General features: G+C 35.9%; 1 protein-coding gene across 1 annotated transcript in view; it reads left to right on the plus strand.

Moving 5' to 3' along the window:
- The first annotated feature begins 3,963 nt into the window (after window positions 1-3,963).
- Window positions 3,964-19,642, plus strand: part of MTX2 (metaxin 2) — a 58,694-nt gene continuing 43,015 nt past the window's right edge. The window contains exon 1 of the mRNA XM_010991152.3: window positions 3,964-4,224. Coding sequence (XP_010989454.1) covers window positions 4,185-4,224 — 40 coding nt within the window. The 5' untranslated portion in view covers window positions 3,964-4,184. The remainder of the gene's footprint in view (window positions 4,225-19,642) is intronic.

Consider the following 19,642-nt stretch of genomic DNA (forward strand, 5'->3'; position numbering starts at 1 on the left):
AACATGGTTACCTTAGTGTTTTTAACTGTATTAACATTCTATCTGGATAGATTGAATTAATCACAGTTAATTCTGTTGATGGGAATCGGGAAGTGGGATTAACTTGATTTAAAAAAAGGCCTGAATTTATTATATTATTGTCAAATAAATAGTATAAGTTTGAAGGCATCCCAGCCCCAAATTTCCTCTTGCAGGCATTTTTGAAAAATGGAAATATTTACATTAAAAATATTAACATTCTGTTAGAGAAAAGTGAAATGAAGACAAAATGCCTTAGAACTTTAATCTTAATAAAGCATATATTCATCATGATAGCTGTATATATATATATTTTAATATAATAATGTAAAATCTAGATTAGAGATATGAAAATGACATGACAGAACAGTTTTACAAGAAAAGTGATTTTATTAGGGCAAACAAGAAGGCTATTAATGTCACACGTTAATATTTTATTTTAAATAATTGTGTGATTATCCTTTTAGTAACATATGAATTCTCTAGCACTTTTGTTTTATAACTTCATTCTTAAGAATTCCAGTCGCTTGTTTTCTTGCATTTCCCTTAATTGTGGTGATCTTAAACAGATCTTTAGTTTTAAATCTGCCAGTTGTTCTAATATAGAAGCATAAATATATTTTCTCCAGTTGGCTGTTTATTACAGAGACAGCTTGTTTGTGGGTACCATCAAGACATCTGCATTTTATTGGATTTAATTTTTAGTAATAAAGACCTCCCACATTACAGATTCTTTCCAACCCAAATTAGCCTGTGTGGGAAGCAAAGAACCGTCAGTCAGGGAGAAAAAGTGAATCCATATGGTGCAGATGATTCTGTTTCCCGGGCTATGATGAAGAAAGGGTTGAGTATAGACGGTTCCCCCAGCAGATCCTTGTTTTTTTCTCCAAAATGTGCTAGAACAGGATTGGTGTCAGTCCTAACCCAGTATCTTTTGGCCAGCCCAGTTCATACAGGTGCCATGCATCAAGTCATAGATGCCTAACTGAAATTTTTAGGGCGAATTCTCCTTTTTCTCTAATCTTGCTGCATTTCTCTTACATATGAGGCCAGTCCCTAGCCCTTGCCATTCTCTTCCATTTTGGGGCTCACCTCTGCCCTTTGGACTTGTTTTGTTTTTGCCAGTCCAGTCCTCAGTACTCTGTAAGGACTTTGGTTTGGGTTCCTACACAAGGTCTATAATCTAGTAACAGAAATTTAAAAAAAACTACTTGTGTCAAAAAGCAGTCAAGATATTCTATCTTCAGCTTTTTAAAGGTGATCAACCAAATTTGGCATAGAACTTGAATAGATGATGGATCTTCTTCACTTTTACAAGTTGTAGATAATTCTCTGCTGTGCAGAGCACAGACAGGAACTTAAAGCTTTTCTTTCAATTGAAACCAAAGTACCCGGAATAGTTCATTTCTTTTGGTCAATGTCATCCATGCGGTGAGGAGGAGGAATAGCATACACTTTACTATCAGTGTTACCTCCTTCAGGACGAGAGAAAAACTATTACCTCTGCTTCTTGGCAACTCTGAATCTCAGTCAGTGAGAAGATGCTGCTTCTTAAACACTGCTATGTTTATGTCCACGTGAGTTTTTGGGTAAACTTAAATTTCATTTAACAAGTTTCCTAGTTGCAGAGAGTGATACAAGTATTGATGACTTATCCTTTAAAAACTTATTATCTAATGTAGTGGGTAGAATTGTGTCCACCACCCCTCCAATAAGATAGGTACAAATTTCTAACTCTTGGTACCTGTGAATGTGACTTTATTTGGAAATAGGGTCTTTGCAGATGAAATTAATTTGAGATGAAGTCATACTGGATTAGGGTAGGCCCTAATCCAATGACTGGTGCCCTTATAAGAAAAGGGAAATATGGACACATAGACACACAGGGAGAGTGTCACATGATGATGGAGGCAGAGATTTGAGTGATGTGTCTGTACACCAAAGAAAGCCAAGGATTGCAGGAAACCCTCCCAAAACAACAAAGAGGCAGGGAAGAATTCTTCCCTGCAGCCTGGAGAGAAAGCATGGCGCTGTTGACACCTTGATTTCATACTTCTAGCCTCCACATTTTTGAGAGAATAAATTTCTATTGTTTTTAGCCACTCAGTTTGTGCTTACCTGGTATGAAAAAAATACACTAGTTAAGGAGGCAGAAATAATATAAACAATAAACTATAATAGAGTTTTAGAGAGCAAAGGAAGCATAGAGAAAGGAGACAGCTTTCTAAATGTTATGGGTAATAATTCTTAGAACATCAGGTTTCTTTGCAAAAACTTAGTAAGTGACTGACTTTTTAATTTACTGTGTGATTCTATTTTTTTAAATTGAGGTATGATTGACATATAACATTGTAATAGTTTCAGATGTACAGCATAATGACTTGATATTTGTATATATTGTGAAATGATTACCGCAGTAAGTCTAATTAACATCTGTCACTATACACAGTTCCAGAAATTTTTTTTCTTGTGATGTGAACTTTTAAGATTTACTCTCATAGCAACTTTTAAATATGCAATACAGTATTATTAACTATAGTCGCCCTGCTGTACATTATAGCCCAATGAATTATTTTATAATTGGATGTTTGTACCTTTTGACTCCCTTTACCCATTTTACCCAGATCTTACACCCTGCCTCTGGCAACCACCAATTTGTTCTCTGTATCTATGAGCTCTTTTCTATTTAATTTTTTTTTTAGATTTCACACGTAAATGAGATCATACGGTATTTGTCTTCCTCTGACTTATTTAATTTAGCATAATGCCCTCAAGGTCTATCCATGTTGTTGCAAATGGCAAGATTTCATTCTTTTCTATGTCTGAATAATATTCTATTGTATGTATATATACCACATCTTCTTTATCCTTTCATCTGTTGATGGACACTTAGGTTGTTTCCAAATCTTGGCTATTGTAAGTAAGGCTGAAAACATGGGGGTGCATATATCCTTTTGAGTTAGTGTTTTGTTTTCTTCAAATAAATACCTACGAGTGGAATTGCTGGTATATGACACCAATTTACATTCCCATCTGCAGTGCACAAGTTTCCCTTTTCTCCACATCCTCGCCAACACTTCTCTCTTGTCTTGTTGATGACAGCCATTCTAACAGGTGTGAGGTATATCTCATTGTAGTTTTGGTTTGCTTTTCCCTGATAATTAGTGAATGCAGAGCATCTTTTCATGTTGTCCATCTGTATATCTTCTTTGAAAAAAAGACTGTTTAAGTGGTCTGCCCATTTTTAAATTAATTTTTTTGATATTGAGTTGTATCAGTTCTTTATATATTATAGATATTAACCTCTTAACAGATAAATGATTTGCAAATATTTTCCTCCATTCAGTATGTTTCCGTTTCATTTTGTTGATGATTTCCCTTGCTGGGCAGAAGCTTCTTCGGTTGATGTAAACCCATTTATTTATGTACGCTTTTGTTGCTTTTGCTTTTGTTATCAAATCCAAAAAAAATCATCACCAACGCTGATGTGAAGTTGCTTATTGCTAATGTTTTCTCCTAGGAGATTTATGGTTTCAGGTCTTATATTCAAGTCTTTAGGGTGTAAGATAAACTACAGGGATGTATTGTACAACAAGAGGAATATAGCCAATATTTTGTGGAAACTGTAAAATTGTATAAAAAATAAAATAAAATTGTATACAATTGTATAAAAAATAAAATAAAAAAATGACCAACCTGTAGAATCAAAAGCAAATAAATTGTTAGAAATCACTAAAAAAAAAAAAGTTACTTGCATACAAAATTCTCACTTACAAAGGAAACTAAAAATTTCTGGGCTAAGGCCGCCCGCCCCCTAGGCTGGAGCTCGGAGTCGGGAACCAATCTGCTTCCTCCCTCCTCCACCCCGGGGGCCCCCAGCAGCGGCGAGTCTGCGCCTGGAAGGCCGGGAGGAGGCAGGAGGCGGAGCGGGCGGAAGTGCTGGCGCGCCGCTGTCAGCTGCGCCGGAAGTTCTTGGAGGGGCCTGGAGGTAACCTTGGGGTCTTTGCCGCTGTCGCCGCTGCCGCCGCAGCCGCCGGAGTGGGCTTTGCGAGTCAGCGCCTCAGCCGGGCCAGACCTGTTAGGTGCGAGGAGCCGCCGGGGTTGCGCAGGAGTTCGCCGAGGATCGCGGTGAGCGGGAACCGCGGGCGCAGGGCCGCCCAGCCGACATGTCTCTAGTGGCAGAAGCCTTCGTTTCCCAGATCGCAGGTAGCGTGCGTGGCGGCGGACCCGGACGGAGGCGGGGGCGGCATGGGGCAGTCGTGGGGAGCAGCGTGGGCTTTAGAACCGCAGCTTTCCTCCAGACTTGAATGAAGCATTAGACGCTGAACCCAGGCCTGGGGACGGAGGCGGCACTGACTGCCAGCCTCTTATGGTTGAGAAAACTGAGGGGAAGAAACTTGGCCAAGGTCACCACGCAGAGGCCGGAGTCCCATCTGTTTTTCTTGGGCAATGCTTTGTCTCTCTGCCCATTGGGTTCTAAGGTGATGGGGTGCGTGAAGGCCGTGGATTGGGATTGAGGTGGGGGGCGTGGTCACGGGGGCCGGGCCTACGCAGGCTTCAGGGTTAAGTGTGGGGACAGTCCCAGGTGTGGGACCTGAAGTTTAAGTTGATTGTCACCAGTGAGTCGCTGTTGTCACTGAGGGGCCACAGAAGTTTCCGCTCCGTGCAACAATACTGCCATTTTCTAGGTCACTAGGATTCATTCATATACTTTTAAATCTCCATGAATTGTTGGAAACACCTTTGATTTGACGGACAGAACATGTCTGATGTAAATAGGTGTATAATATATTTTCTGTTTGAGGTTCTTAGTTACCGTAGTGAAAGAAATTGAGAAATATTGTTGAGAAAGTGAGACTAGACATAGCTATTGTAGGTGTGGGTTGATGAGTGATAATCTTTAAATGGAGTTAAAGTAGTATTCCTAGTAGTATTTTCACTGAGTACAGTAAAAATTCAGTCACCAGGATAAATAGGTACATTTACAATAAGGTAGTATTTTTGCAATGGAAAAGTACCGAATGTGCCATAAAATTTGCCAAAATGTTTTTCATTGCATTTGTGTGAACATACTTTTTTTCCTTTTTTTCACTTAAAATAAATACATTGTTTTCTAAAAGAGAGGGAAGCTCCCACTAGATTGCAATTTTCATGAAAGCAGGGATCATAATTGTTTTGTCTCCCATTGTATCCTGAGGACCTGTCATTTGGTGCTCAATAAATATTTGTGACCTGAATCAATGAATAATCTTGAGATTTCAATGATTATTTATATTTTAAAAAAATCATTAATTTAGATTGCTGCTATGTTAAAAAATTTCACAGTGTATGCTGATATTGATATCATCACAGTGTATACATGTTCCCTAATGTGTGATTTCTTGTAAAGAGAAAATGATGAATGTCTTTTACTAAACTTTTAATAAGTTTGGGACTTTGCTTCAGTTAGTGAAATACAAGAATTTCTAAGAATTTTGTCAGTCTGCCATCTTAGCTTTTTGGAGTGATCCAAATTGTAATAAAATAATTAGGAAAAAATATAGGAGATATAGCATAGGAAGCCCAAGCAAGACACAGAATCCAGAAATCATGGGAGAAGAAATGGGCAGATTTTATTGCAGATAAATTTTAAAAGCTTTGTATGATGAGACATAAGTTTCTACAAATTAATAAGAAAAAGACAACGCAACAGAATCAAAGATAAAGGACATGAACAGGCAATTCACAAAATGGGAAAATGCAAATCATCAGTGAACATAGGAACAGATGCTCTCCATCGCTAATTTCCACCTTGTCAGTTGGGCAAAAATAAGTATGATAATTTCTAGTACTGACAGCAGCATGGGGAAAACAGTTATCTCAGTATTGGTGAGTCTGTAAATTATCACTACTTTTTGGGAACTTAACATAGCAACATTTATTTAAATGCTATTAATTGACCCAGAAATTTCTTTTCATGGGATTTATCTGATAGAAACATAAGGACCAGTATTTAAAGAAATATATAACAATAATAATTGTAGTGATATTTGTAATAGCAAAAACCCAAGAATGTCTAGATACATATTTAATAGAAACCCACATTATTATAGATACAAAAAAAGAAGTATATCTGTTAAATATATTGTCTTGAAAACTCTGATTATCTTAAGAAGAAACAAGTTATAGAATAATATGTGTATTGAATATGTAATGTATGTAATGAACCCATTGTTATTAAATAAATAAGCCTTGTATAAACATGTATATGTTTATGTAAACAAAGAAAAACATGGAAGAATATTCAACTAATTTTAACTAATAATTTCAGGGTAATAAGGATAGTGTGTTGGTGGAGTGAGACTATTTTACTTTTGAATTTAATTGGTTGTAATTTTAAAAATTTAAAAGATTGTATTTTGGCAACAGCAAAAAAAAAAAAGGTGGCTAAAACAATAATTTATGTGACACCTTGTATTTGACTTGTAAGTGACTTGTAAGTGTGACTTAAATCCAACAACTATTCACAGTATCCTACTTCTGGTAGTAATACGGTTTTCTTGGAAGATATCAACCTCAAGAGATTAGAGATACATATTTTTATGGTCCTATTTTAAGTTAATAAGTAAATGTAGATCTTTTTTTTTTTTTGTAGTTGAGAGCTGTATTTTTTTAATGTATTTAACACTTTGCTTGTTATTCTTTATTTCAATAGGTCACCACACTGATATTTCTTTTAGAAACATTTAAAGGCATCTTACATCCATTTGTGATATTCATGAAGTGCCCTCCTTGAGAGCCTCATTCATAAGCACATCTTTTTGGAAGCCTTCTCTGAACTCCCTTTAAAGGAATCACTTCTCTCTCTTTACTACTAGTATATCCCTCCCCAAGTTCTCTCAGTTCTTACTCTTCACTATGACTCAGTGGCTGCTCTCTCCACCTCCACTGCTATATTATTACCTTAGTTTAGGGCTTTGTTATTTCTTGCTTGGATTAGTACAGTTGTCTCTGAATGGATTTCCCTGCTCTTAGTCTGGTATCCTTCTAATGCAGTCTCTACACTGCAAACCTCAGTGGGTTTTTGTTTGTTGGTGTTGTTTTGTTTTTATTTTCCTGAAATGCAGATGTGATTCCTCTTGTTTTAATGCCATCATTGGTTCCCCATTGTCAGTAGATGGAGTGAGGCATACAACACCCTCCATAAGTTAGTCTGAGTCTATCTCTCCAGCCTCATCTCTTGTCACTCTTTCCCTTCACTGCTCACCTTTCTGAATTATTTGTAGTGTCCGTCTTTGACAAATGTTGCCTTCTGCCTGAACTGTCCACTTTGCTTGGATAACTACTGTCTGTCCTTTAAGACTCAGCACATTTTAGCCTGTAAGTCTACCTGACATTTTTTCCTAAAAATCACCTAAAATTATAAGGTTAAAACCCCATCCTTATCATTAAAACTTTGGTGAACAAAGCTACCTCTCGTACTCTCCCTAAAAATTAAAAAAAAATTGACATATAGTACATAACATGCATACTTTTCTGGTAATCTGTTTTGTCATACAACATATTGAGATCTCTTTCTATGTCTGTGAATGGAATGACACAGATGTCATCATTGTTAATGGTTGTGTAGTATTTCGTTGTAATGAAGAAATCATAATTAGCTTATTGAGTCTTATTCTGATGAGTACTTGGAGTGTTGTATTTGTTCAGCCTGAGAAACAGAAGTGGTAGGAGCTCTAGCTCTAGTTCTGGCTCTGCATGGAATTGGCAAATGCTAAGTCCACAGGGCAGACAGCCATGAGGGAGAGATCCTGGAGGAAGAGAGAGCAGTGCAGCCTGATCTCAGGGAGGACTTAGGCCCTCTGTTAAATCAGGCCCACCCAGGACAATCTTCTTTTTGATTAACATAAAGTCAGTGATCAAGGACTTTAGTTATATTAGCAAAAACCCTTCACAGCAGGGCCTAGAGTAGCACTTGAATATCTGGGAGGTGTTTGCTACGTAATAGCTATTCTCTCTCTCTTCTGTCTTCCCATCACCTGCTGGTGGATAGCCCTTGTAGCGCACCCTAATCAGAAACATAGTAGAAAGGGAATTCTGGCAAATGTAGTTCAGTCTAGTCAGGTTGATGCACCTCAAATCCATCTTAGGTATATATGAGTTTTCTCTGCTGTAAACAGTGCTTGCATATACATAGTTGTGTATCTAACTGAGTAGTTTCTTTGGATAAATTTCTTTAAGTGGGAGAGAATTTTGAATTTTTCTTTAAACTCAGTAATATGGAAGGAATGGTAAATTATGATTTTGAATTAATAGCTTGGATCTCTAGGTAATGATATGCTAGTTTAAGAACTTTAAAAGAAGGATGAAAATAGTCCTGATATTGAGCGGTTTCCAAGCTCTTTTATAACAGCCTGTGTATTTTATTTATTTAAAGAAATTTTTATTTTATTGAGTTATAGTCAGTTTACAAGGTTGTGTGAATTTCCAGTGTAGAGCTCAATTTTTCAGTCAAACATGAAGATACCTATATTTCTTGTCACATTCTTTTTCAACATGAGCTACCGCAAGATCTTGTATATATTTCCCTGTGCTATATAGTATAAACTTGTTTATCTATTCTATCTATACCTATCAGTATCTACAAATTTTGAACTCCCAGTCTGTCCCTCCTCCTGGCAACCACAAGTTTGTATTAGCCTGTGTATTTTAAATTTTCTTAAAACTTGCTTGTTTTTTTAAATAGAAAGATTTTCCAATACATTGAGTTTCAGGTTAAAAAATATATTTTTTTAAACAGTCAGTTAGGTATGAACATATCCCCCGGGAGGACTGAGTATTCCCATTTGGGTTGTCAGTTTGGCATTTGGAGTAGTCATTGTAGCCAAAAGGGTGGAGTACTGTGATGGACAGATCTGACTCACTTGCCCATCTTTTACAAGTAGTGGCTCCAGCCTTTAGGGCTCCACAGTGCCACCAGATAGACCCAAAAGGCAGGAGAGGTGCTGAGTGCCCAACAGCAGGAATCTCCTACAGTGCTGATCACTTCCTTCACATTGCTTTTATGCTTCCTGTGGACTTTGAAGTTAGATTCAGACCTGGGTTCTTATTCAACTACTTGCTAAATGTGTGACCTTGGCCAAATTCCTTGCCTTTTTTAAGCCTCCGGGATCTCATATGCAAAATGATAAAGATAATTATAGATTATTCAAGGATTAGATGAGAAAAGATAGAAAATGCTTGGCGTTGTATCTAGCACATAGTAAGCACTCAATAGGTGTTCATTAATATTATTTTTAGTTCCATTTACCTGTCAGTTTTTCTCTTTTACTGGGCTTTGCCTCTGACTTCCTGTGTAAAGAAACAAGTTTGGTAAAGCTTTTAAAAGTTACTTATAAATAGAATACGTAATTTATTTCAGTAATATAAAACATCTATAAACAGTTATTATAGTGTTAAAATTACTCCTGTAACAAATTATTCTAAGATATTCATTTCAAGATTATAGCTTTAATAAGCTCAAGCCATGTTTCTCTTCACCATAAAATTGAATGTTCAGGGTAGGTCATAGATATAAATACTCAGACTTTTTCAGTGGTGATCTGTTTATTAGACATTGCCAAAAAGTTTTAGGCTTAAAAATGTAGCTGCTAAGTACCTGGTTAATGAGAAGAGTTAAGTGGCCATTTTTGACTCATTGTGCTAGATGATTTACATACATAATTGCTAATATTAACAATTTGATTCTGTTAGATGAGGAAATTGAAGTTCCATTAGGTAATAGAGGTTAGGAAAAAGGCCATTGGAGTAAGAGAGAACTGAGCTCACTTCTGCCTTTTGTTGTATGATCTTGTGCAGACCTTTCTAGGCCACAGTTTCCCTTTTTATGAAAGGGGGGTAGTATATTTTATAACGTATTTTAAGTACCTTGTACCAGGTGTTCAGTATCTGGTAGTTTCTGTTATTACTTTTGTTGCCCAGGCACCTTTGAGGATGCTGCCTTTGTAATGTTATCCCATTACCATTTTGGACAGCAAAAAATGTCCAGTGTCTTTATTTTTTATTAACTTCTGTGCTGTCTTTTCTGAATGATCTTATTACTTCACTAATGCATTGATATATTTTAAGCGTATCAGTTAATTTCATCATACTAAGATTATTAATCTTTTCAAAGCAGGGTATCTGTTCTGTTCTTTATTTAGAAGCTCTGTAAACTATATTAAGGATGAAAAAAGGAAGATTTGGAGTCTTTCATTTATCTCATTGTAGGCACACAGATGCTTAATTATTTAAATTTATTAATAATTTCATTCTAGCAGTAGCATTAATTTATGGTATGATCTAGGAAAGTAGTTTTACAGGGTTCCATGGCACCCATATGCAAGCATCTTGAAAGTAAGTATAATCAGTATAGGCATGTTTAAAAAATTTTTTTAATATCAGTAATAAAGTGTTTTTTATTCCTTCTTTCTTCTGCATGAATACTGGGAAAACTGGACCTTGAAAGCATTTCAGAAGGGTCCTAGAGGCTCAAAGAAGAGGAAAATGATGGTGACAAGTCGTTTATAAAATAGAAGTGATTCTATTGCTCACAAGGTTTATTGAGAGTAAAGAAAATGATGGGGCTCTTAAATCTGTATATCGAATATCTAATAATGATAATTGCAGCAGATATTTGAAAAAAATTCATCTTTTATTTTTGAAAATAAAGATATTTTGTTAGTTATTTATAGTCAGCATTCTGAGGATTGTCCAGTATTGAGGAAGACACTGAGCAATTATTGAGCAGTTATTGAATTGGCCATAACATTTCAGAGAATCTTTTTACATTCATATTAGTCAAATGAATTGTCTTACATTATAGTGCTTATCACCTTGGTACATGTGAAGTTGATATTAAGGGGGCAGATGGAGAAGCAAAACAAAGACATAATAGGTTATACTTAAGATTAGAGGCAAAATACAATTTATTGACAGCAGTGTGGCCTTCTATTCTTTTATCATAACTTGTATTCATGAATAGGTTGGAAACCAAATTCTTAGAGGCAATGTTTTGTTTCCTTTTAGAAAGCTTTGGTATGCTGTTGAGATCACTTGAAAGGCTTGTTTCTGATCTTTTAAGTCCATATTAAGCATGATGGGAGTTTTGATTTTCTTGTATGCTTTATTAACATTCCATACGCTGAAATTACATTTTTCATTTTTAACTTTAAAGATTTTAGTGATGTGTGCCCCATAAAATTTGTCATTCTTTCTTCTGTGAAGATTAATATTAGCTGAAGCCTTCCATATCTGAGTGAAAATTGAAAGAAAACATCATCAGACTTCTTAACATTTTTCAAATATTTTTGATATTTCTTGATAAGCACTTAATCAGATGGACTGAAGATGTCAAATGGAGATGAGATATTAAAGTCAGGCTTCTCATTTTTTGTTCAAAGACTGAAGTTATAATATTTAGCAAATCCAGCTATAGACGTTTATGTGTAGAAGTATCTGCCTTGCCAGTAAGAGAAATGCATGTTTTAATTTTTTATTGCTTTGTAAATGATCCTTTACTCTATTCTTGAACACTTCTTATTTTTGTACGCTCTATAAATGAATCATGGTTTTGAACTTTTCTACATCAGTAATAAAAATGAAATTTGATTGGTTAGTAATAAAGAAGGTTCTTTTCATAAAAAGTCATTTTGCCATGGCAATTCCCATTAACTATAACTGCGTTAGCAAAATAGAAACCATAAAAAGCATTTTATTATGCTTATACACTTAGCTATATTTTTGTGCTGATTATATATCTCTAATCTCTAAGAACTTTTGTAAACTAAAGAAGTTTCTTCATGACTTAACCTGCCTTTGAATAAAAAAAAAAAGATTTCTGTTGTGTATATTTATCCCAGGGGATATAGTATTGTTAGATATTATAATGACATTTCCTCCCACACATCATATTTCATTACCTGGTCAAACTGGAGCACTGACTAGAACTTCATTCAAGTAAATTGTATCATCTTTTAGACATGAAGAGCCCATCATTACTCCAGTGTGTATTTCTGTGAGGTAATATTGGCAGCTGATGCATTGATGATCTGGCCTTTTCTTGACCTCCTTTTGTTTTGATTTATTAGCCTTTATGTTATAGGAAATGTTTTGGCATCATGAATTATAAATAATATTCCTGATTTTCTTATTTTATAAATTTTAAAAAGATATCAATAAGAAACAGTTTAAAAATAAAAGTTACTATTTTTTCATTACATTATCATCATTGTTATTTTTACTAATCATCAATTTAACATTCTGGTTTGGCTAGTAGACAAGAGTTAGTTAAGTAATGTTAATTATTTCAGTGATAATTGATATTTATTCTTTAGTCATATCAACTTTAATGTAATAGTCAGTTATTTTACTAGCAAAGGCCAGTTTATTTGGGAACGACTAGGGGTAATTGCAGTTCAGGATATGTGAACTATGGTAGACCATGGGCAAATCCAGAGAACTAGGAAGGGGAACTTGCTTTAATAGAGAAAAGGCTGGAAGAGGGGAGGTTGGGAGAGGCTATAATAACCAAAAGAACTTGGAGGGAACTGGGAGTGCAAAGTATCGAGGCTTCTCATTGATTGGGCTGCTAACAGTTTCTGGTTGGCTGGGCTGTCATCCTTCAGAGAGAGGTAGGCAACACCTTTGTGCAGGAGATGTAGGTTTATGTGTCTTAATGTTTGGAATAATTTACAGTGCATGATAGGAGCATGAGAGCTCCCTGCATAGACATGTCCTGACTCCAGTTTTAGCTGAAGTTTCTTTAATTCCACAATTGAGATTGTGAATTATTCTTGATATATTTTCTCCTTAAGCAGATTCATCCTTTCCATACACTTGTACTGATTTTCCCATTCTGTCATTTGGTGGCTGTTTGGAGAAGGTAAAATAATTTTAATATTAAAATAAATGTTTAGAAAGGGAGATAAGTTTTAGAAATCATGGAATACAGTTTAAAGATAATTTTCATTTTATATTGTCTTGGATTATCTTTGTATCATAGTTAAATGACTTTACTGATCTGCTTGTTATAAAAAGGTTTATGATAAGATGTGAGCTTATGTAGCATAATTAAGCTATTTATCTCTTCAATTTGCTTTTTTCTCATTTCCTGAGTAACGTAGCAGCTGCCGTCAGACCAGAGTTTTAAATGATGGAAATAAGCCATTCTAGTTACTGGGTTCCAAATTCTGGGGACTAGAGGCCAGGGAGCAGTGTTGTGGTCAGGAAGTTAGAGACTGAGATTTTAGGAAGGTAAAAATTTCAAAGTAATGGGTTAATAAAGTGGAACTGACTGGAGGGAAGGTGGACATGTTAAAATCTATGCTTATAGCAGTAAAGTGGAATTTATAAATGTGACATGGTAGAAGTCACGTTTACAATTGATTTAGATGAATAGAGGGAATTCTGAGACTTAAGGTGAACAACATTTAATTCTGTCTTTAATAATAGAGCTGTGACTCTTAGTAATTATCGAAACTATAACTATTCAGTTACTATTGAAGTATAACAAACCACACCATGACTTAGGAGTAGAACAGCCATTTTATTATGTTCACGGATGCTGCAGGTTTGTCAGTCAGATGAGCCACAGGAGAACTGTCTTGTCTTTACTTCACAATGTCTGGATCCTCTCCTGGGAAGACCGATTCAACAGCCGAGGGCTGGGAACATCTGGAAGTGTCTTCACTCATGTGTCTGACAATTGTTGATGACTAAGAACTCAGCTGGGGTTTTCTTCTGTAATACTTACATGTGGCCTCTCCATGTGACCTGGGCTTTCTCAGAGCCTGGTGGCCTTAGGGTAGGTAGGCCTCAGACCTTTTACATGATGTCTCAATTCTCCAGACATGTGTCCAACCTAACAAGGGAGAAGTTGCATCACCTTTTAAGACCTTGCCTTGGAAGTCTCACGGCATCACTCCCACCATATTCTGTTGGTCACAACAGATAAAAGTGTACCTAAGTTCAAAGGTAGGGGAATCAGACTTTACCTCTTGATCGGGGTAGGAGGGGAGAGGTTTCTAGAAGAGCTTGTGGGGTGGGAGATACTGTTGTGGCCATCTTTAAGAAATATGCTCTGCCATGGTCACCGAGGTGGTAATACAGTGTGCAGAGGGCTCAACTGAGTCTGTTTTAATTAGAGCTGGGACCTGACTAGTCCTACTCATAACCTAAATAGAGGTTCTAAAATAGGATGAGGGTTGGGGGGGGTGGGGGTGGATAGGAGGTAGGGGGCGAGGGTGATATTGCACATTGCTGTCAGTTATCTGTGGAGCGCTCTCAAGTGAGCCAGGCTTGTCTCCTTTGTACTTTCTCACCTTGATGCACACACTCACACATGCATTCCCTTTTTTTCTCACCAAAGACTTGTTGTATGTGAGGGTAGCTCTAAGGCAGGTATATATTTGTTTAAACATTCCATAGATGATTAGGCTATACACCCCTAGTTAGGAATCATTGAACAATTTGGAGAGAAAATGAGTTCATGAGTTTACACAGTTGAATTTAGTTCATATTGTTGAAATGTTATCATTCCTTATTTTGGTTAGATGGTTTTATTTCTAGGTTTATAGAATTTTTTTTTTTCCTTTCAGATATCTTTCAGGTTTTAGATAGCAAAAGACCTGCTTGTATTTTCCACAGAATGTATTTGTTAGGTTGAGTATCTAATTTGTGTTAGGTGCTCTCCTCGGTGCTGGGGTACAAAAAAGAGTAACACAGTTCTTGCCTTTAATGAACTTACATTCTTGTGTAGGACATACCCACCGAAACAGTTAGTTTCAATATAAAATGGTGTATCGTATAATAGAAATGCTAGTTTAGGAAGTCTTTACTGATTCTTTTACCTCCCTTCTCTCAAACTAATTCAGGGGTGTTAGATTTTTAGTGAACATCTCAACTCCTCTCCCTGCCCATCACCTTCTATCTGGCACACTTGTGATTATTTTTTGGACCTAACTCAGATTTTATCTCTTACGAATTCTTTCCAGTCTTCCTCAAGCAGGTTATTTCTTCAAGTGGATTCCTGTAGTGCTTTATAACATACCTCTGGTCTAATGCTTATGTTAATAATTACTGAGTACATTCTGTGAGCTTAGAGACTATGTATAGCATTTACACAGTTTATCTAATTTTATTCTTCCAACAATTTTACATGGTAGATAATATTTCCCCTTTTTACAGATGAAGTAAATGAGGCAAGAAGAGGTTATGCAACTTGGCTAAGGTCACTGAGATAGTAAGTTGTAGAGTTGGGAGGGGAACCCAGGTCTGACTTGAAGACATATGTGGTTTTCCTACACCACCTGTATTCACTTATTGTGTTGTAAATGTCTGTGTTTATCTCCATCAACTCTTTTTCTTTCTCACGCCCCCTTTTCTGTGCCCCACCTGCTCAACAAAATTAGATTCTAGAGAGCAGTGACAATTTTATATTCATCTTTATCTTTTTATCATAGATATTTTACAAGTTTACAAACATTTTACAAGTTTAATAACCCATGGTTGTTCAGTTAAGTGCTTTAAAATTTTTTTTTTCTAGCTCTCTGAGGATTTTCTACTGCTTTGCTCCTGTCCTGTTCATGAAGGGATTCTGTGATGGTTAGGTTATATTATCTTATTTCTTGGGTTTGTTTGTTTTGTTTTGTTTCATTTATTCTTGGGGAATCTTGCAGTTCTGCCAAGATTTCTGGAGGTATAAAAACAGATCAAATCCTCTGTAGAGAGTCATTTGTTTCATGGCTGGCTGAGAGGAGTGAGGAAGGAGGAACAGAGAGTTCTTTGGTTACCTAGTTTGATATTAGAGAACATAGATACTGAAAATAATAGGTACTATTATTACAATGATTGTAATTGGTTTAGAGTAGTGGGAAGAATTGCTTCTTAGTTATAGGGACATCTATTTTCTATTTTCCATTTTCTAGAATTAGATTTAGAGAACCATTAAATTTTGAAGGTTAACATTGCTAATAATGTTGGGGTCTGATACTTGTGTGGGACTGTTTGTCTTCTCTCTGTTTTTTTGGCCAGAAATTGCACTTTTAATCTTAACCAGCTGTTTTTATATAGTTCTGGTGTTGATCTCATATTCATCTCTATTTCTGAGAAAAGTTCAGACATGATGTTAGTGTTTCTTTTTGTATGAATTATAGATTACCATTTTTAAAAAGTGAATTCAAATTTTTAGTCTTAGCTGCAAGGTTCATATCTATGTATAATCACCTGGAGTTGGCCTGCTTTTTATTGGAAATTAATGAAAAATGGTGGATCAATTTTATAATGGGACAAAATAGAAATATAACCACTTGAGATGACACATGTATCCTTACTGAGTAAGAATGGAAGGTTTTCAGCTTAACTTGTGTTCACTTTAGCCCGAATTATTGGCTTGTTGATGCTGTGAGTTTGTTTTCTTGGCCCTTGTTAACCTCCAGAAGTTTGTCAGTTTTATGAAATTGATCCTTGAATACCATTTTGAAAGTGATCTCTAGTTTCACATGAATGGGCCCTCAGAAGGCTCATGTTCAAGTCTTATGACTACTAACTTAATTTTACTTTCTTTATTGATTACATCTAATGGAAAAACTATCATTTAATCACTTTTTGGTTTCAAAATAAGTGTGGCTTGAGTTCATTAATCTTAAAAGCTTATTCTGGAACACTATAAAATTGCAACATGTTACTAAAGCATGTTTTAAAACATGGCTTTAAGCCATATCCACAAATGCTTAAGTAGAGTAAGATGGACAAAAATCTTCTTGAATAAAATTAATCTGCACAGATCCTTACTACCACATTCTCTGAATGAATGAAAGGGGTGAAAAGAAAGAACTTAGTCTTATTTCAAGTGTACTTTATTCCTGGAGACAGTCTTTTTTTTTTTGTGGTGTTCACAGACCATCTGCATCAAATTTACTGGGAGTGCTTATGGCACGTTTGGATTCTTGGCCTTCATTTCTGTAGTATCAATATGTTTGAGTTTAGGGTTTGGTGGAAGTACACAATTTTATGAAGTTCCTTAGGTGATTCTTACACAAGAATGGTTGAGAACTATTGTTGTAGGATGATTATAATTGCTTTAGTTATAATTAATTAATTATAATTATTATTACCCATGAATGGCTCTGTGAAGGGTTAGCAAATACAGTTGCATGAGTTCAGTGACTCTGGAGCCAGACTACCTGGGTTCAAACCCTGGCTCTTGTCACTTACTAGCTCTATGACTTTGGGCAAATTACTTAGGATTGTGCCTTAGTTTTCTTACTGTAAAATAGGGATAATAATAGTAGTGTCTACCTCATAAGGTTGTTGTGAGATCATTACTCTGTGTACAATAAAGGCAGTAAGACTCTTTTAAAATCTATTTACTTCAGCTTTACTGAGGTATAACTTATATGCCCTTTTAAAGTGTACAATTACATGATTTTTTAAGTATATTTGCAGAGTTGTGATTATTACCACAATCCAGTTGTAGAACAGACATTTTCATCACCCCAAATCTTGCCCATTAATCATTTCCCATTCCCATTCCACCCTGAGTCAACAACTAACCTACTTTCTGTCTCTGTAGACTTGCCTGTTTTGAACATTTCATATAAATCATACAATGTGTTTTCTTTAGTGACTGGCTTTTTTTCACTGGGAATAATGCTTTTGAAGTTCACCTGTGTTGTAACAGGTATCAATACTTGGGTCCTCTTTATTGCCAAGTAGTATTCTGTTGTATGGACATACCGCATTTTATTTATCCACTCAGCAGTAGATGGTCATTTAGGTTGTTTCACCTTTTGACTGTCGTGAATAACGCTGCTGTGAACATTCTTATGCAAATCTTTGTGTGGATATTTTTTTTTCGTTTCTTCTCGGTGAATACCTAGAGTGGAGTTGCTGAATCATAATGGTAATTCTGTGTTTAACATTTTGAGAATCTGCCAGACTTTTTATATTCCCACCAACAAGCAGTGAGTGAGAGTTCCAAATTCTCCACATCCTCTGAACATTTGTTATTGTCTGTCTTGTTGATTATAACTGTTCTAATGGATGTGAAATCATTGTGGTTTTGATTTGTATTTCCCTAATGACTAATGGTATTGAGTATCTTCTCATGTGCTTGTTGGCCATTCATTTATCTCCTTTGGAGATATATCTATTTATATTCTGTGTCCATAGAAAAGGTTGAGTTACCTGTCTTTTTTTTATTATTGAGTTGTAAGAGTTCTTTATATATTCTGGATATTAGCTGTAGTAGTCTTGGGGAATCGTAACTGCTATCACCACCACCACCATCATCATCATCATCATCTGCCTGGATAGAAGTCTAGGTAGTTTTTGACCAGAAAGAGATAGATTCTCATTATTCTCTAGTTTCATTTGGGCCCCAGCTTTGATTGTAAGGGGGAAGTTCTGCCCTTTACTAGTTTTCCTGAATTTTTAATGTGTGTTTGTGTATTCTGTGAATATTTATTGAATAACTGATAAAATAGATTTATAGAATGTGGCTAAATTTACTTTCTAAAATGAGAGCTATGTACAGTTTACTATACATATTTATATACAAGAAGAATAAAGAATATAGAGTGGATTCTAATGTCATTCAAGAAGTTTCTTCTCCATAAAAACTGGTAACTTACAGCCAAGGGAATAGTTCTAGTGTGACTCTTCTTCCAGAGTCTGGCAATCCCTTTGTAATTGTGTCTTACACGTCTATCCTAGAATATCTGCTTCTTGCTTCAGGGCCCTTATTTCAATCCAAAGTGATCTTTAATCTTTCTATCTGCACTTCTTTGCACTATATTCTTTAAGTAGCTGCTATGATCTGAATGTTTGTGTCCCCCTGAAATTCATTTATTGAAATCCTAATCCTCAAGGTGATGGTATTAGAAGGTAGGGCCATTGGGAGGTGATTAGGTCATGAGAGCAGAACCTTCATGATTGGGATTAGTGCCCTTATAAAAGAGACCCCAGAGAGCTCCCTAGCCCCTTCCACCATCTGAGGCACAGCAAGAAGTTAGTAGTCAGCAACCTGTAGGGGATCTCTCACCAGAACCTGACTTGCAGGCACCCTGATGTTGGAATTTGAGCCTCCAGAACTGTAAGAAATAAATTTCTGTTATTTATAAGTCACCCAATCTGTGGTGTTTTGTTATAGTAGTCCAAATGGACTAAGACAGAGAGTAGCCTTACAGCTATGTTATGAAATACTACCTGTCAGTGGGTTTATGGAAATGACAGCATGTCACTGTCCCTCTCCATCATCTAACATGTTACTTTCTTTTTTATTAAATTGAAGTATTATTGATGTACAGTATTATATAAGTTACAGGTGTATGACATAGTGATTCACAGTTTTAAAGGTTATATTCCATTTATAGTTATTATAAAATATTGGGTATATTCCCAGTGCTACTCAATACATGAACCAGTTTCTGACATGAACAATGATCTCTGACTGTTGAGGTGATGGGAGAATGGTTTTTAACTCCTTTTGTGGGAAGAGTCACTTCCTGCTTACACATCCTGTATAGTGTCATTAAACATCCCCTAAGAAACAGTAACTTAGGGGCATCGGTATTTGATCATTTCATGATCAGTATTAGCTGGGAAT

This window comes from Camelus dromedarius, chromosome 4 (assembly GCF_036321535.1).
Source record: "Camelus dromedarius isolate mCamDro1 chromosome 4, mCamDro1.pat, whole genome shotgun sequence".
NCBI lineage: Eukaryota > Metazoa > Chordata > Mammalia > Artiodactyla > Camelidae > Camelus > Camelus dromedarius.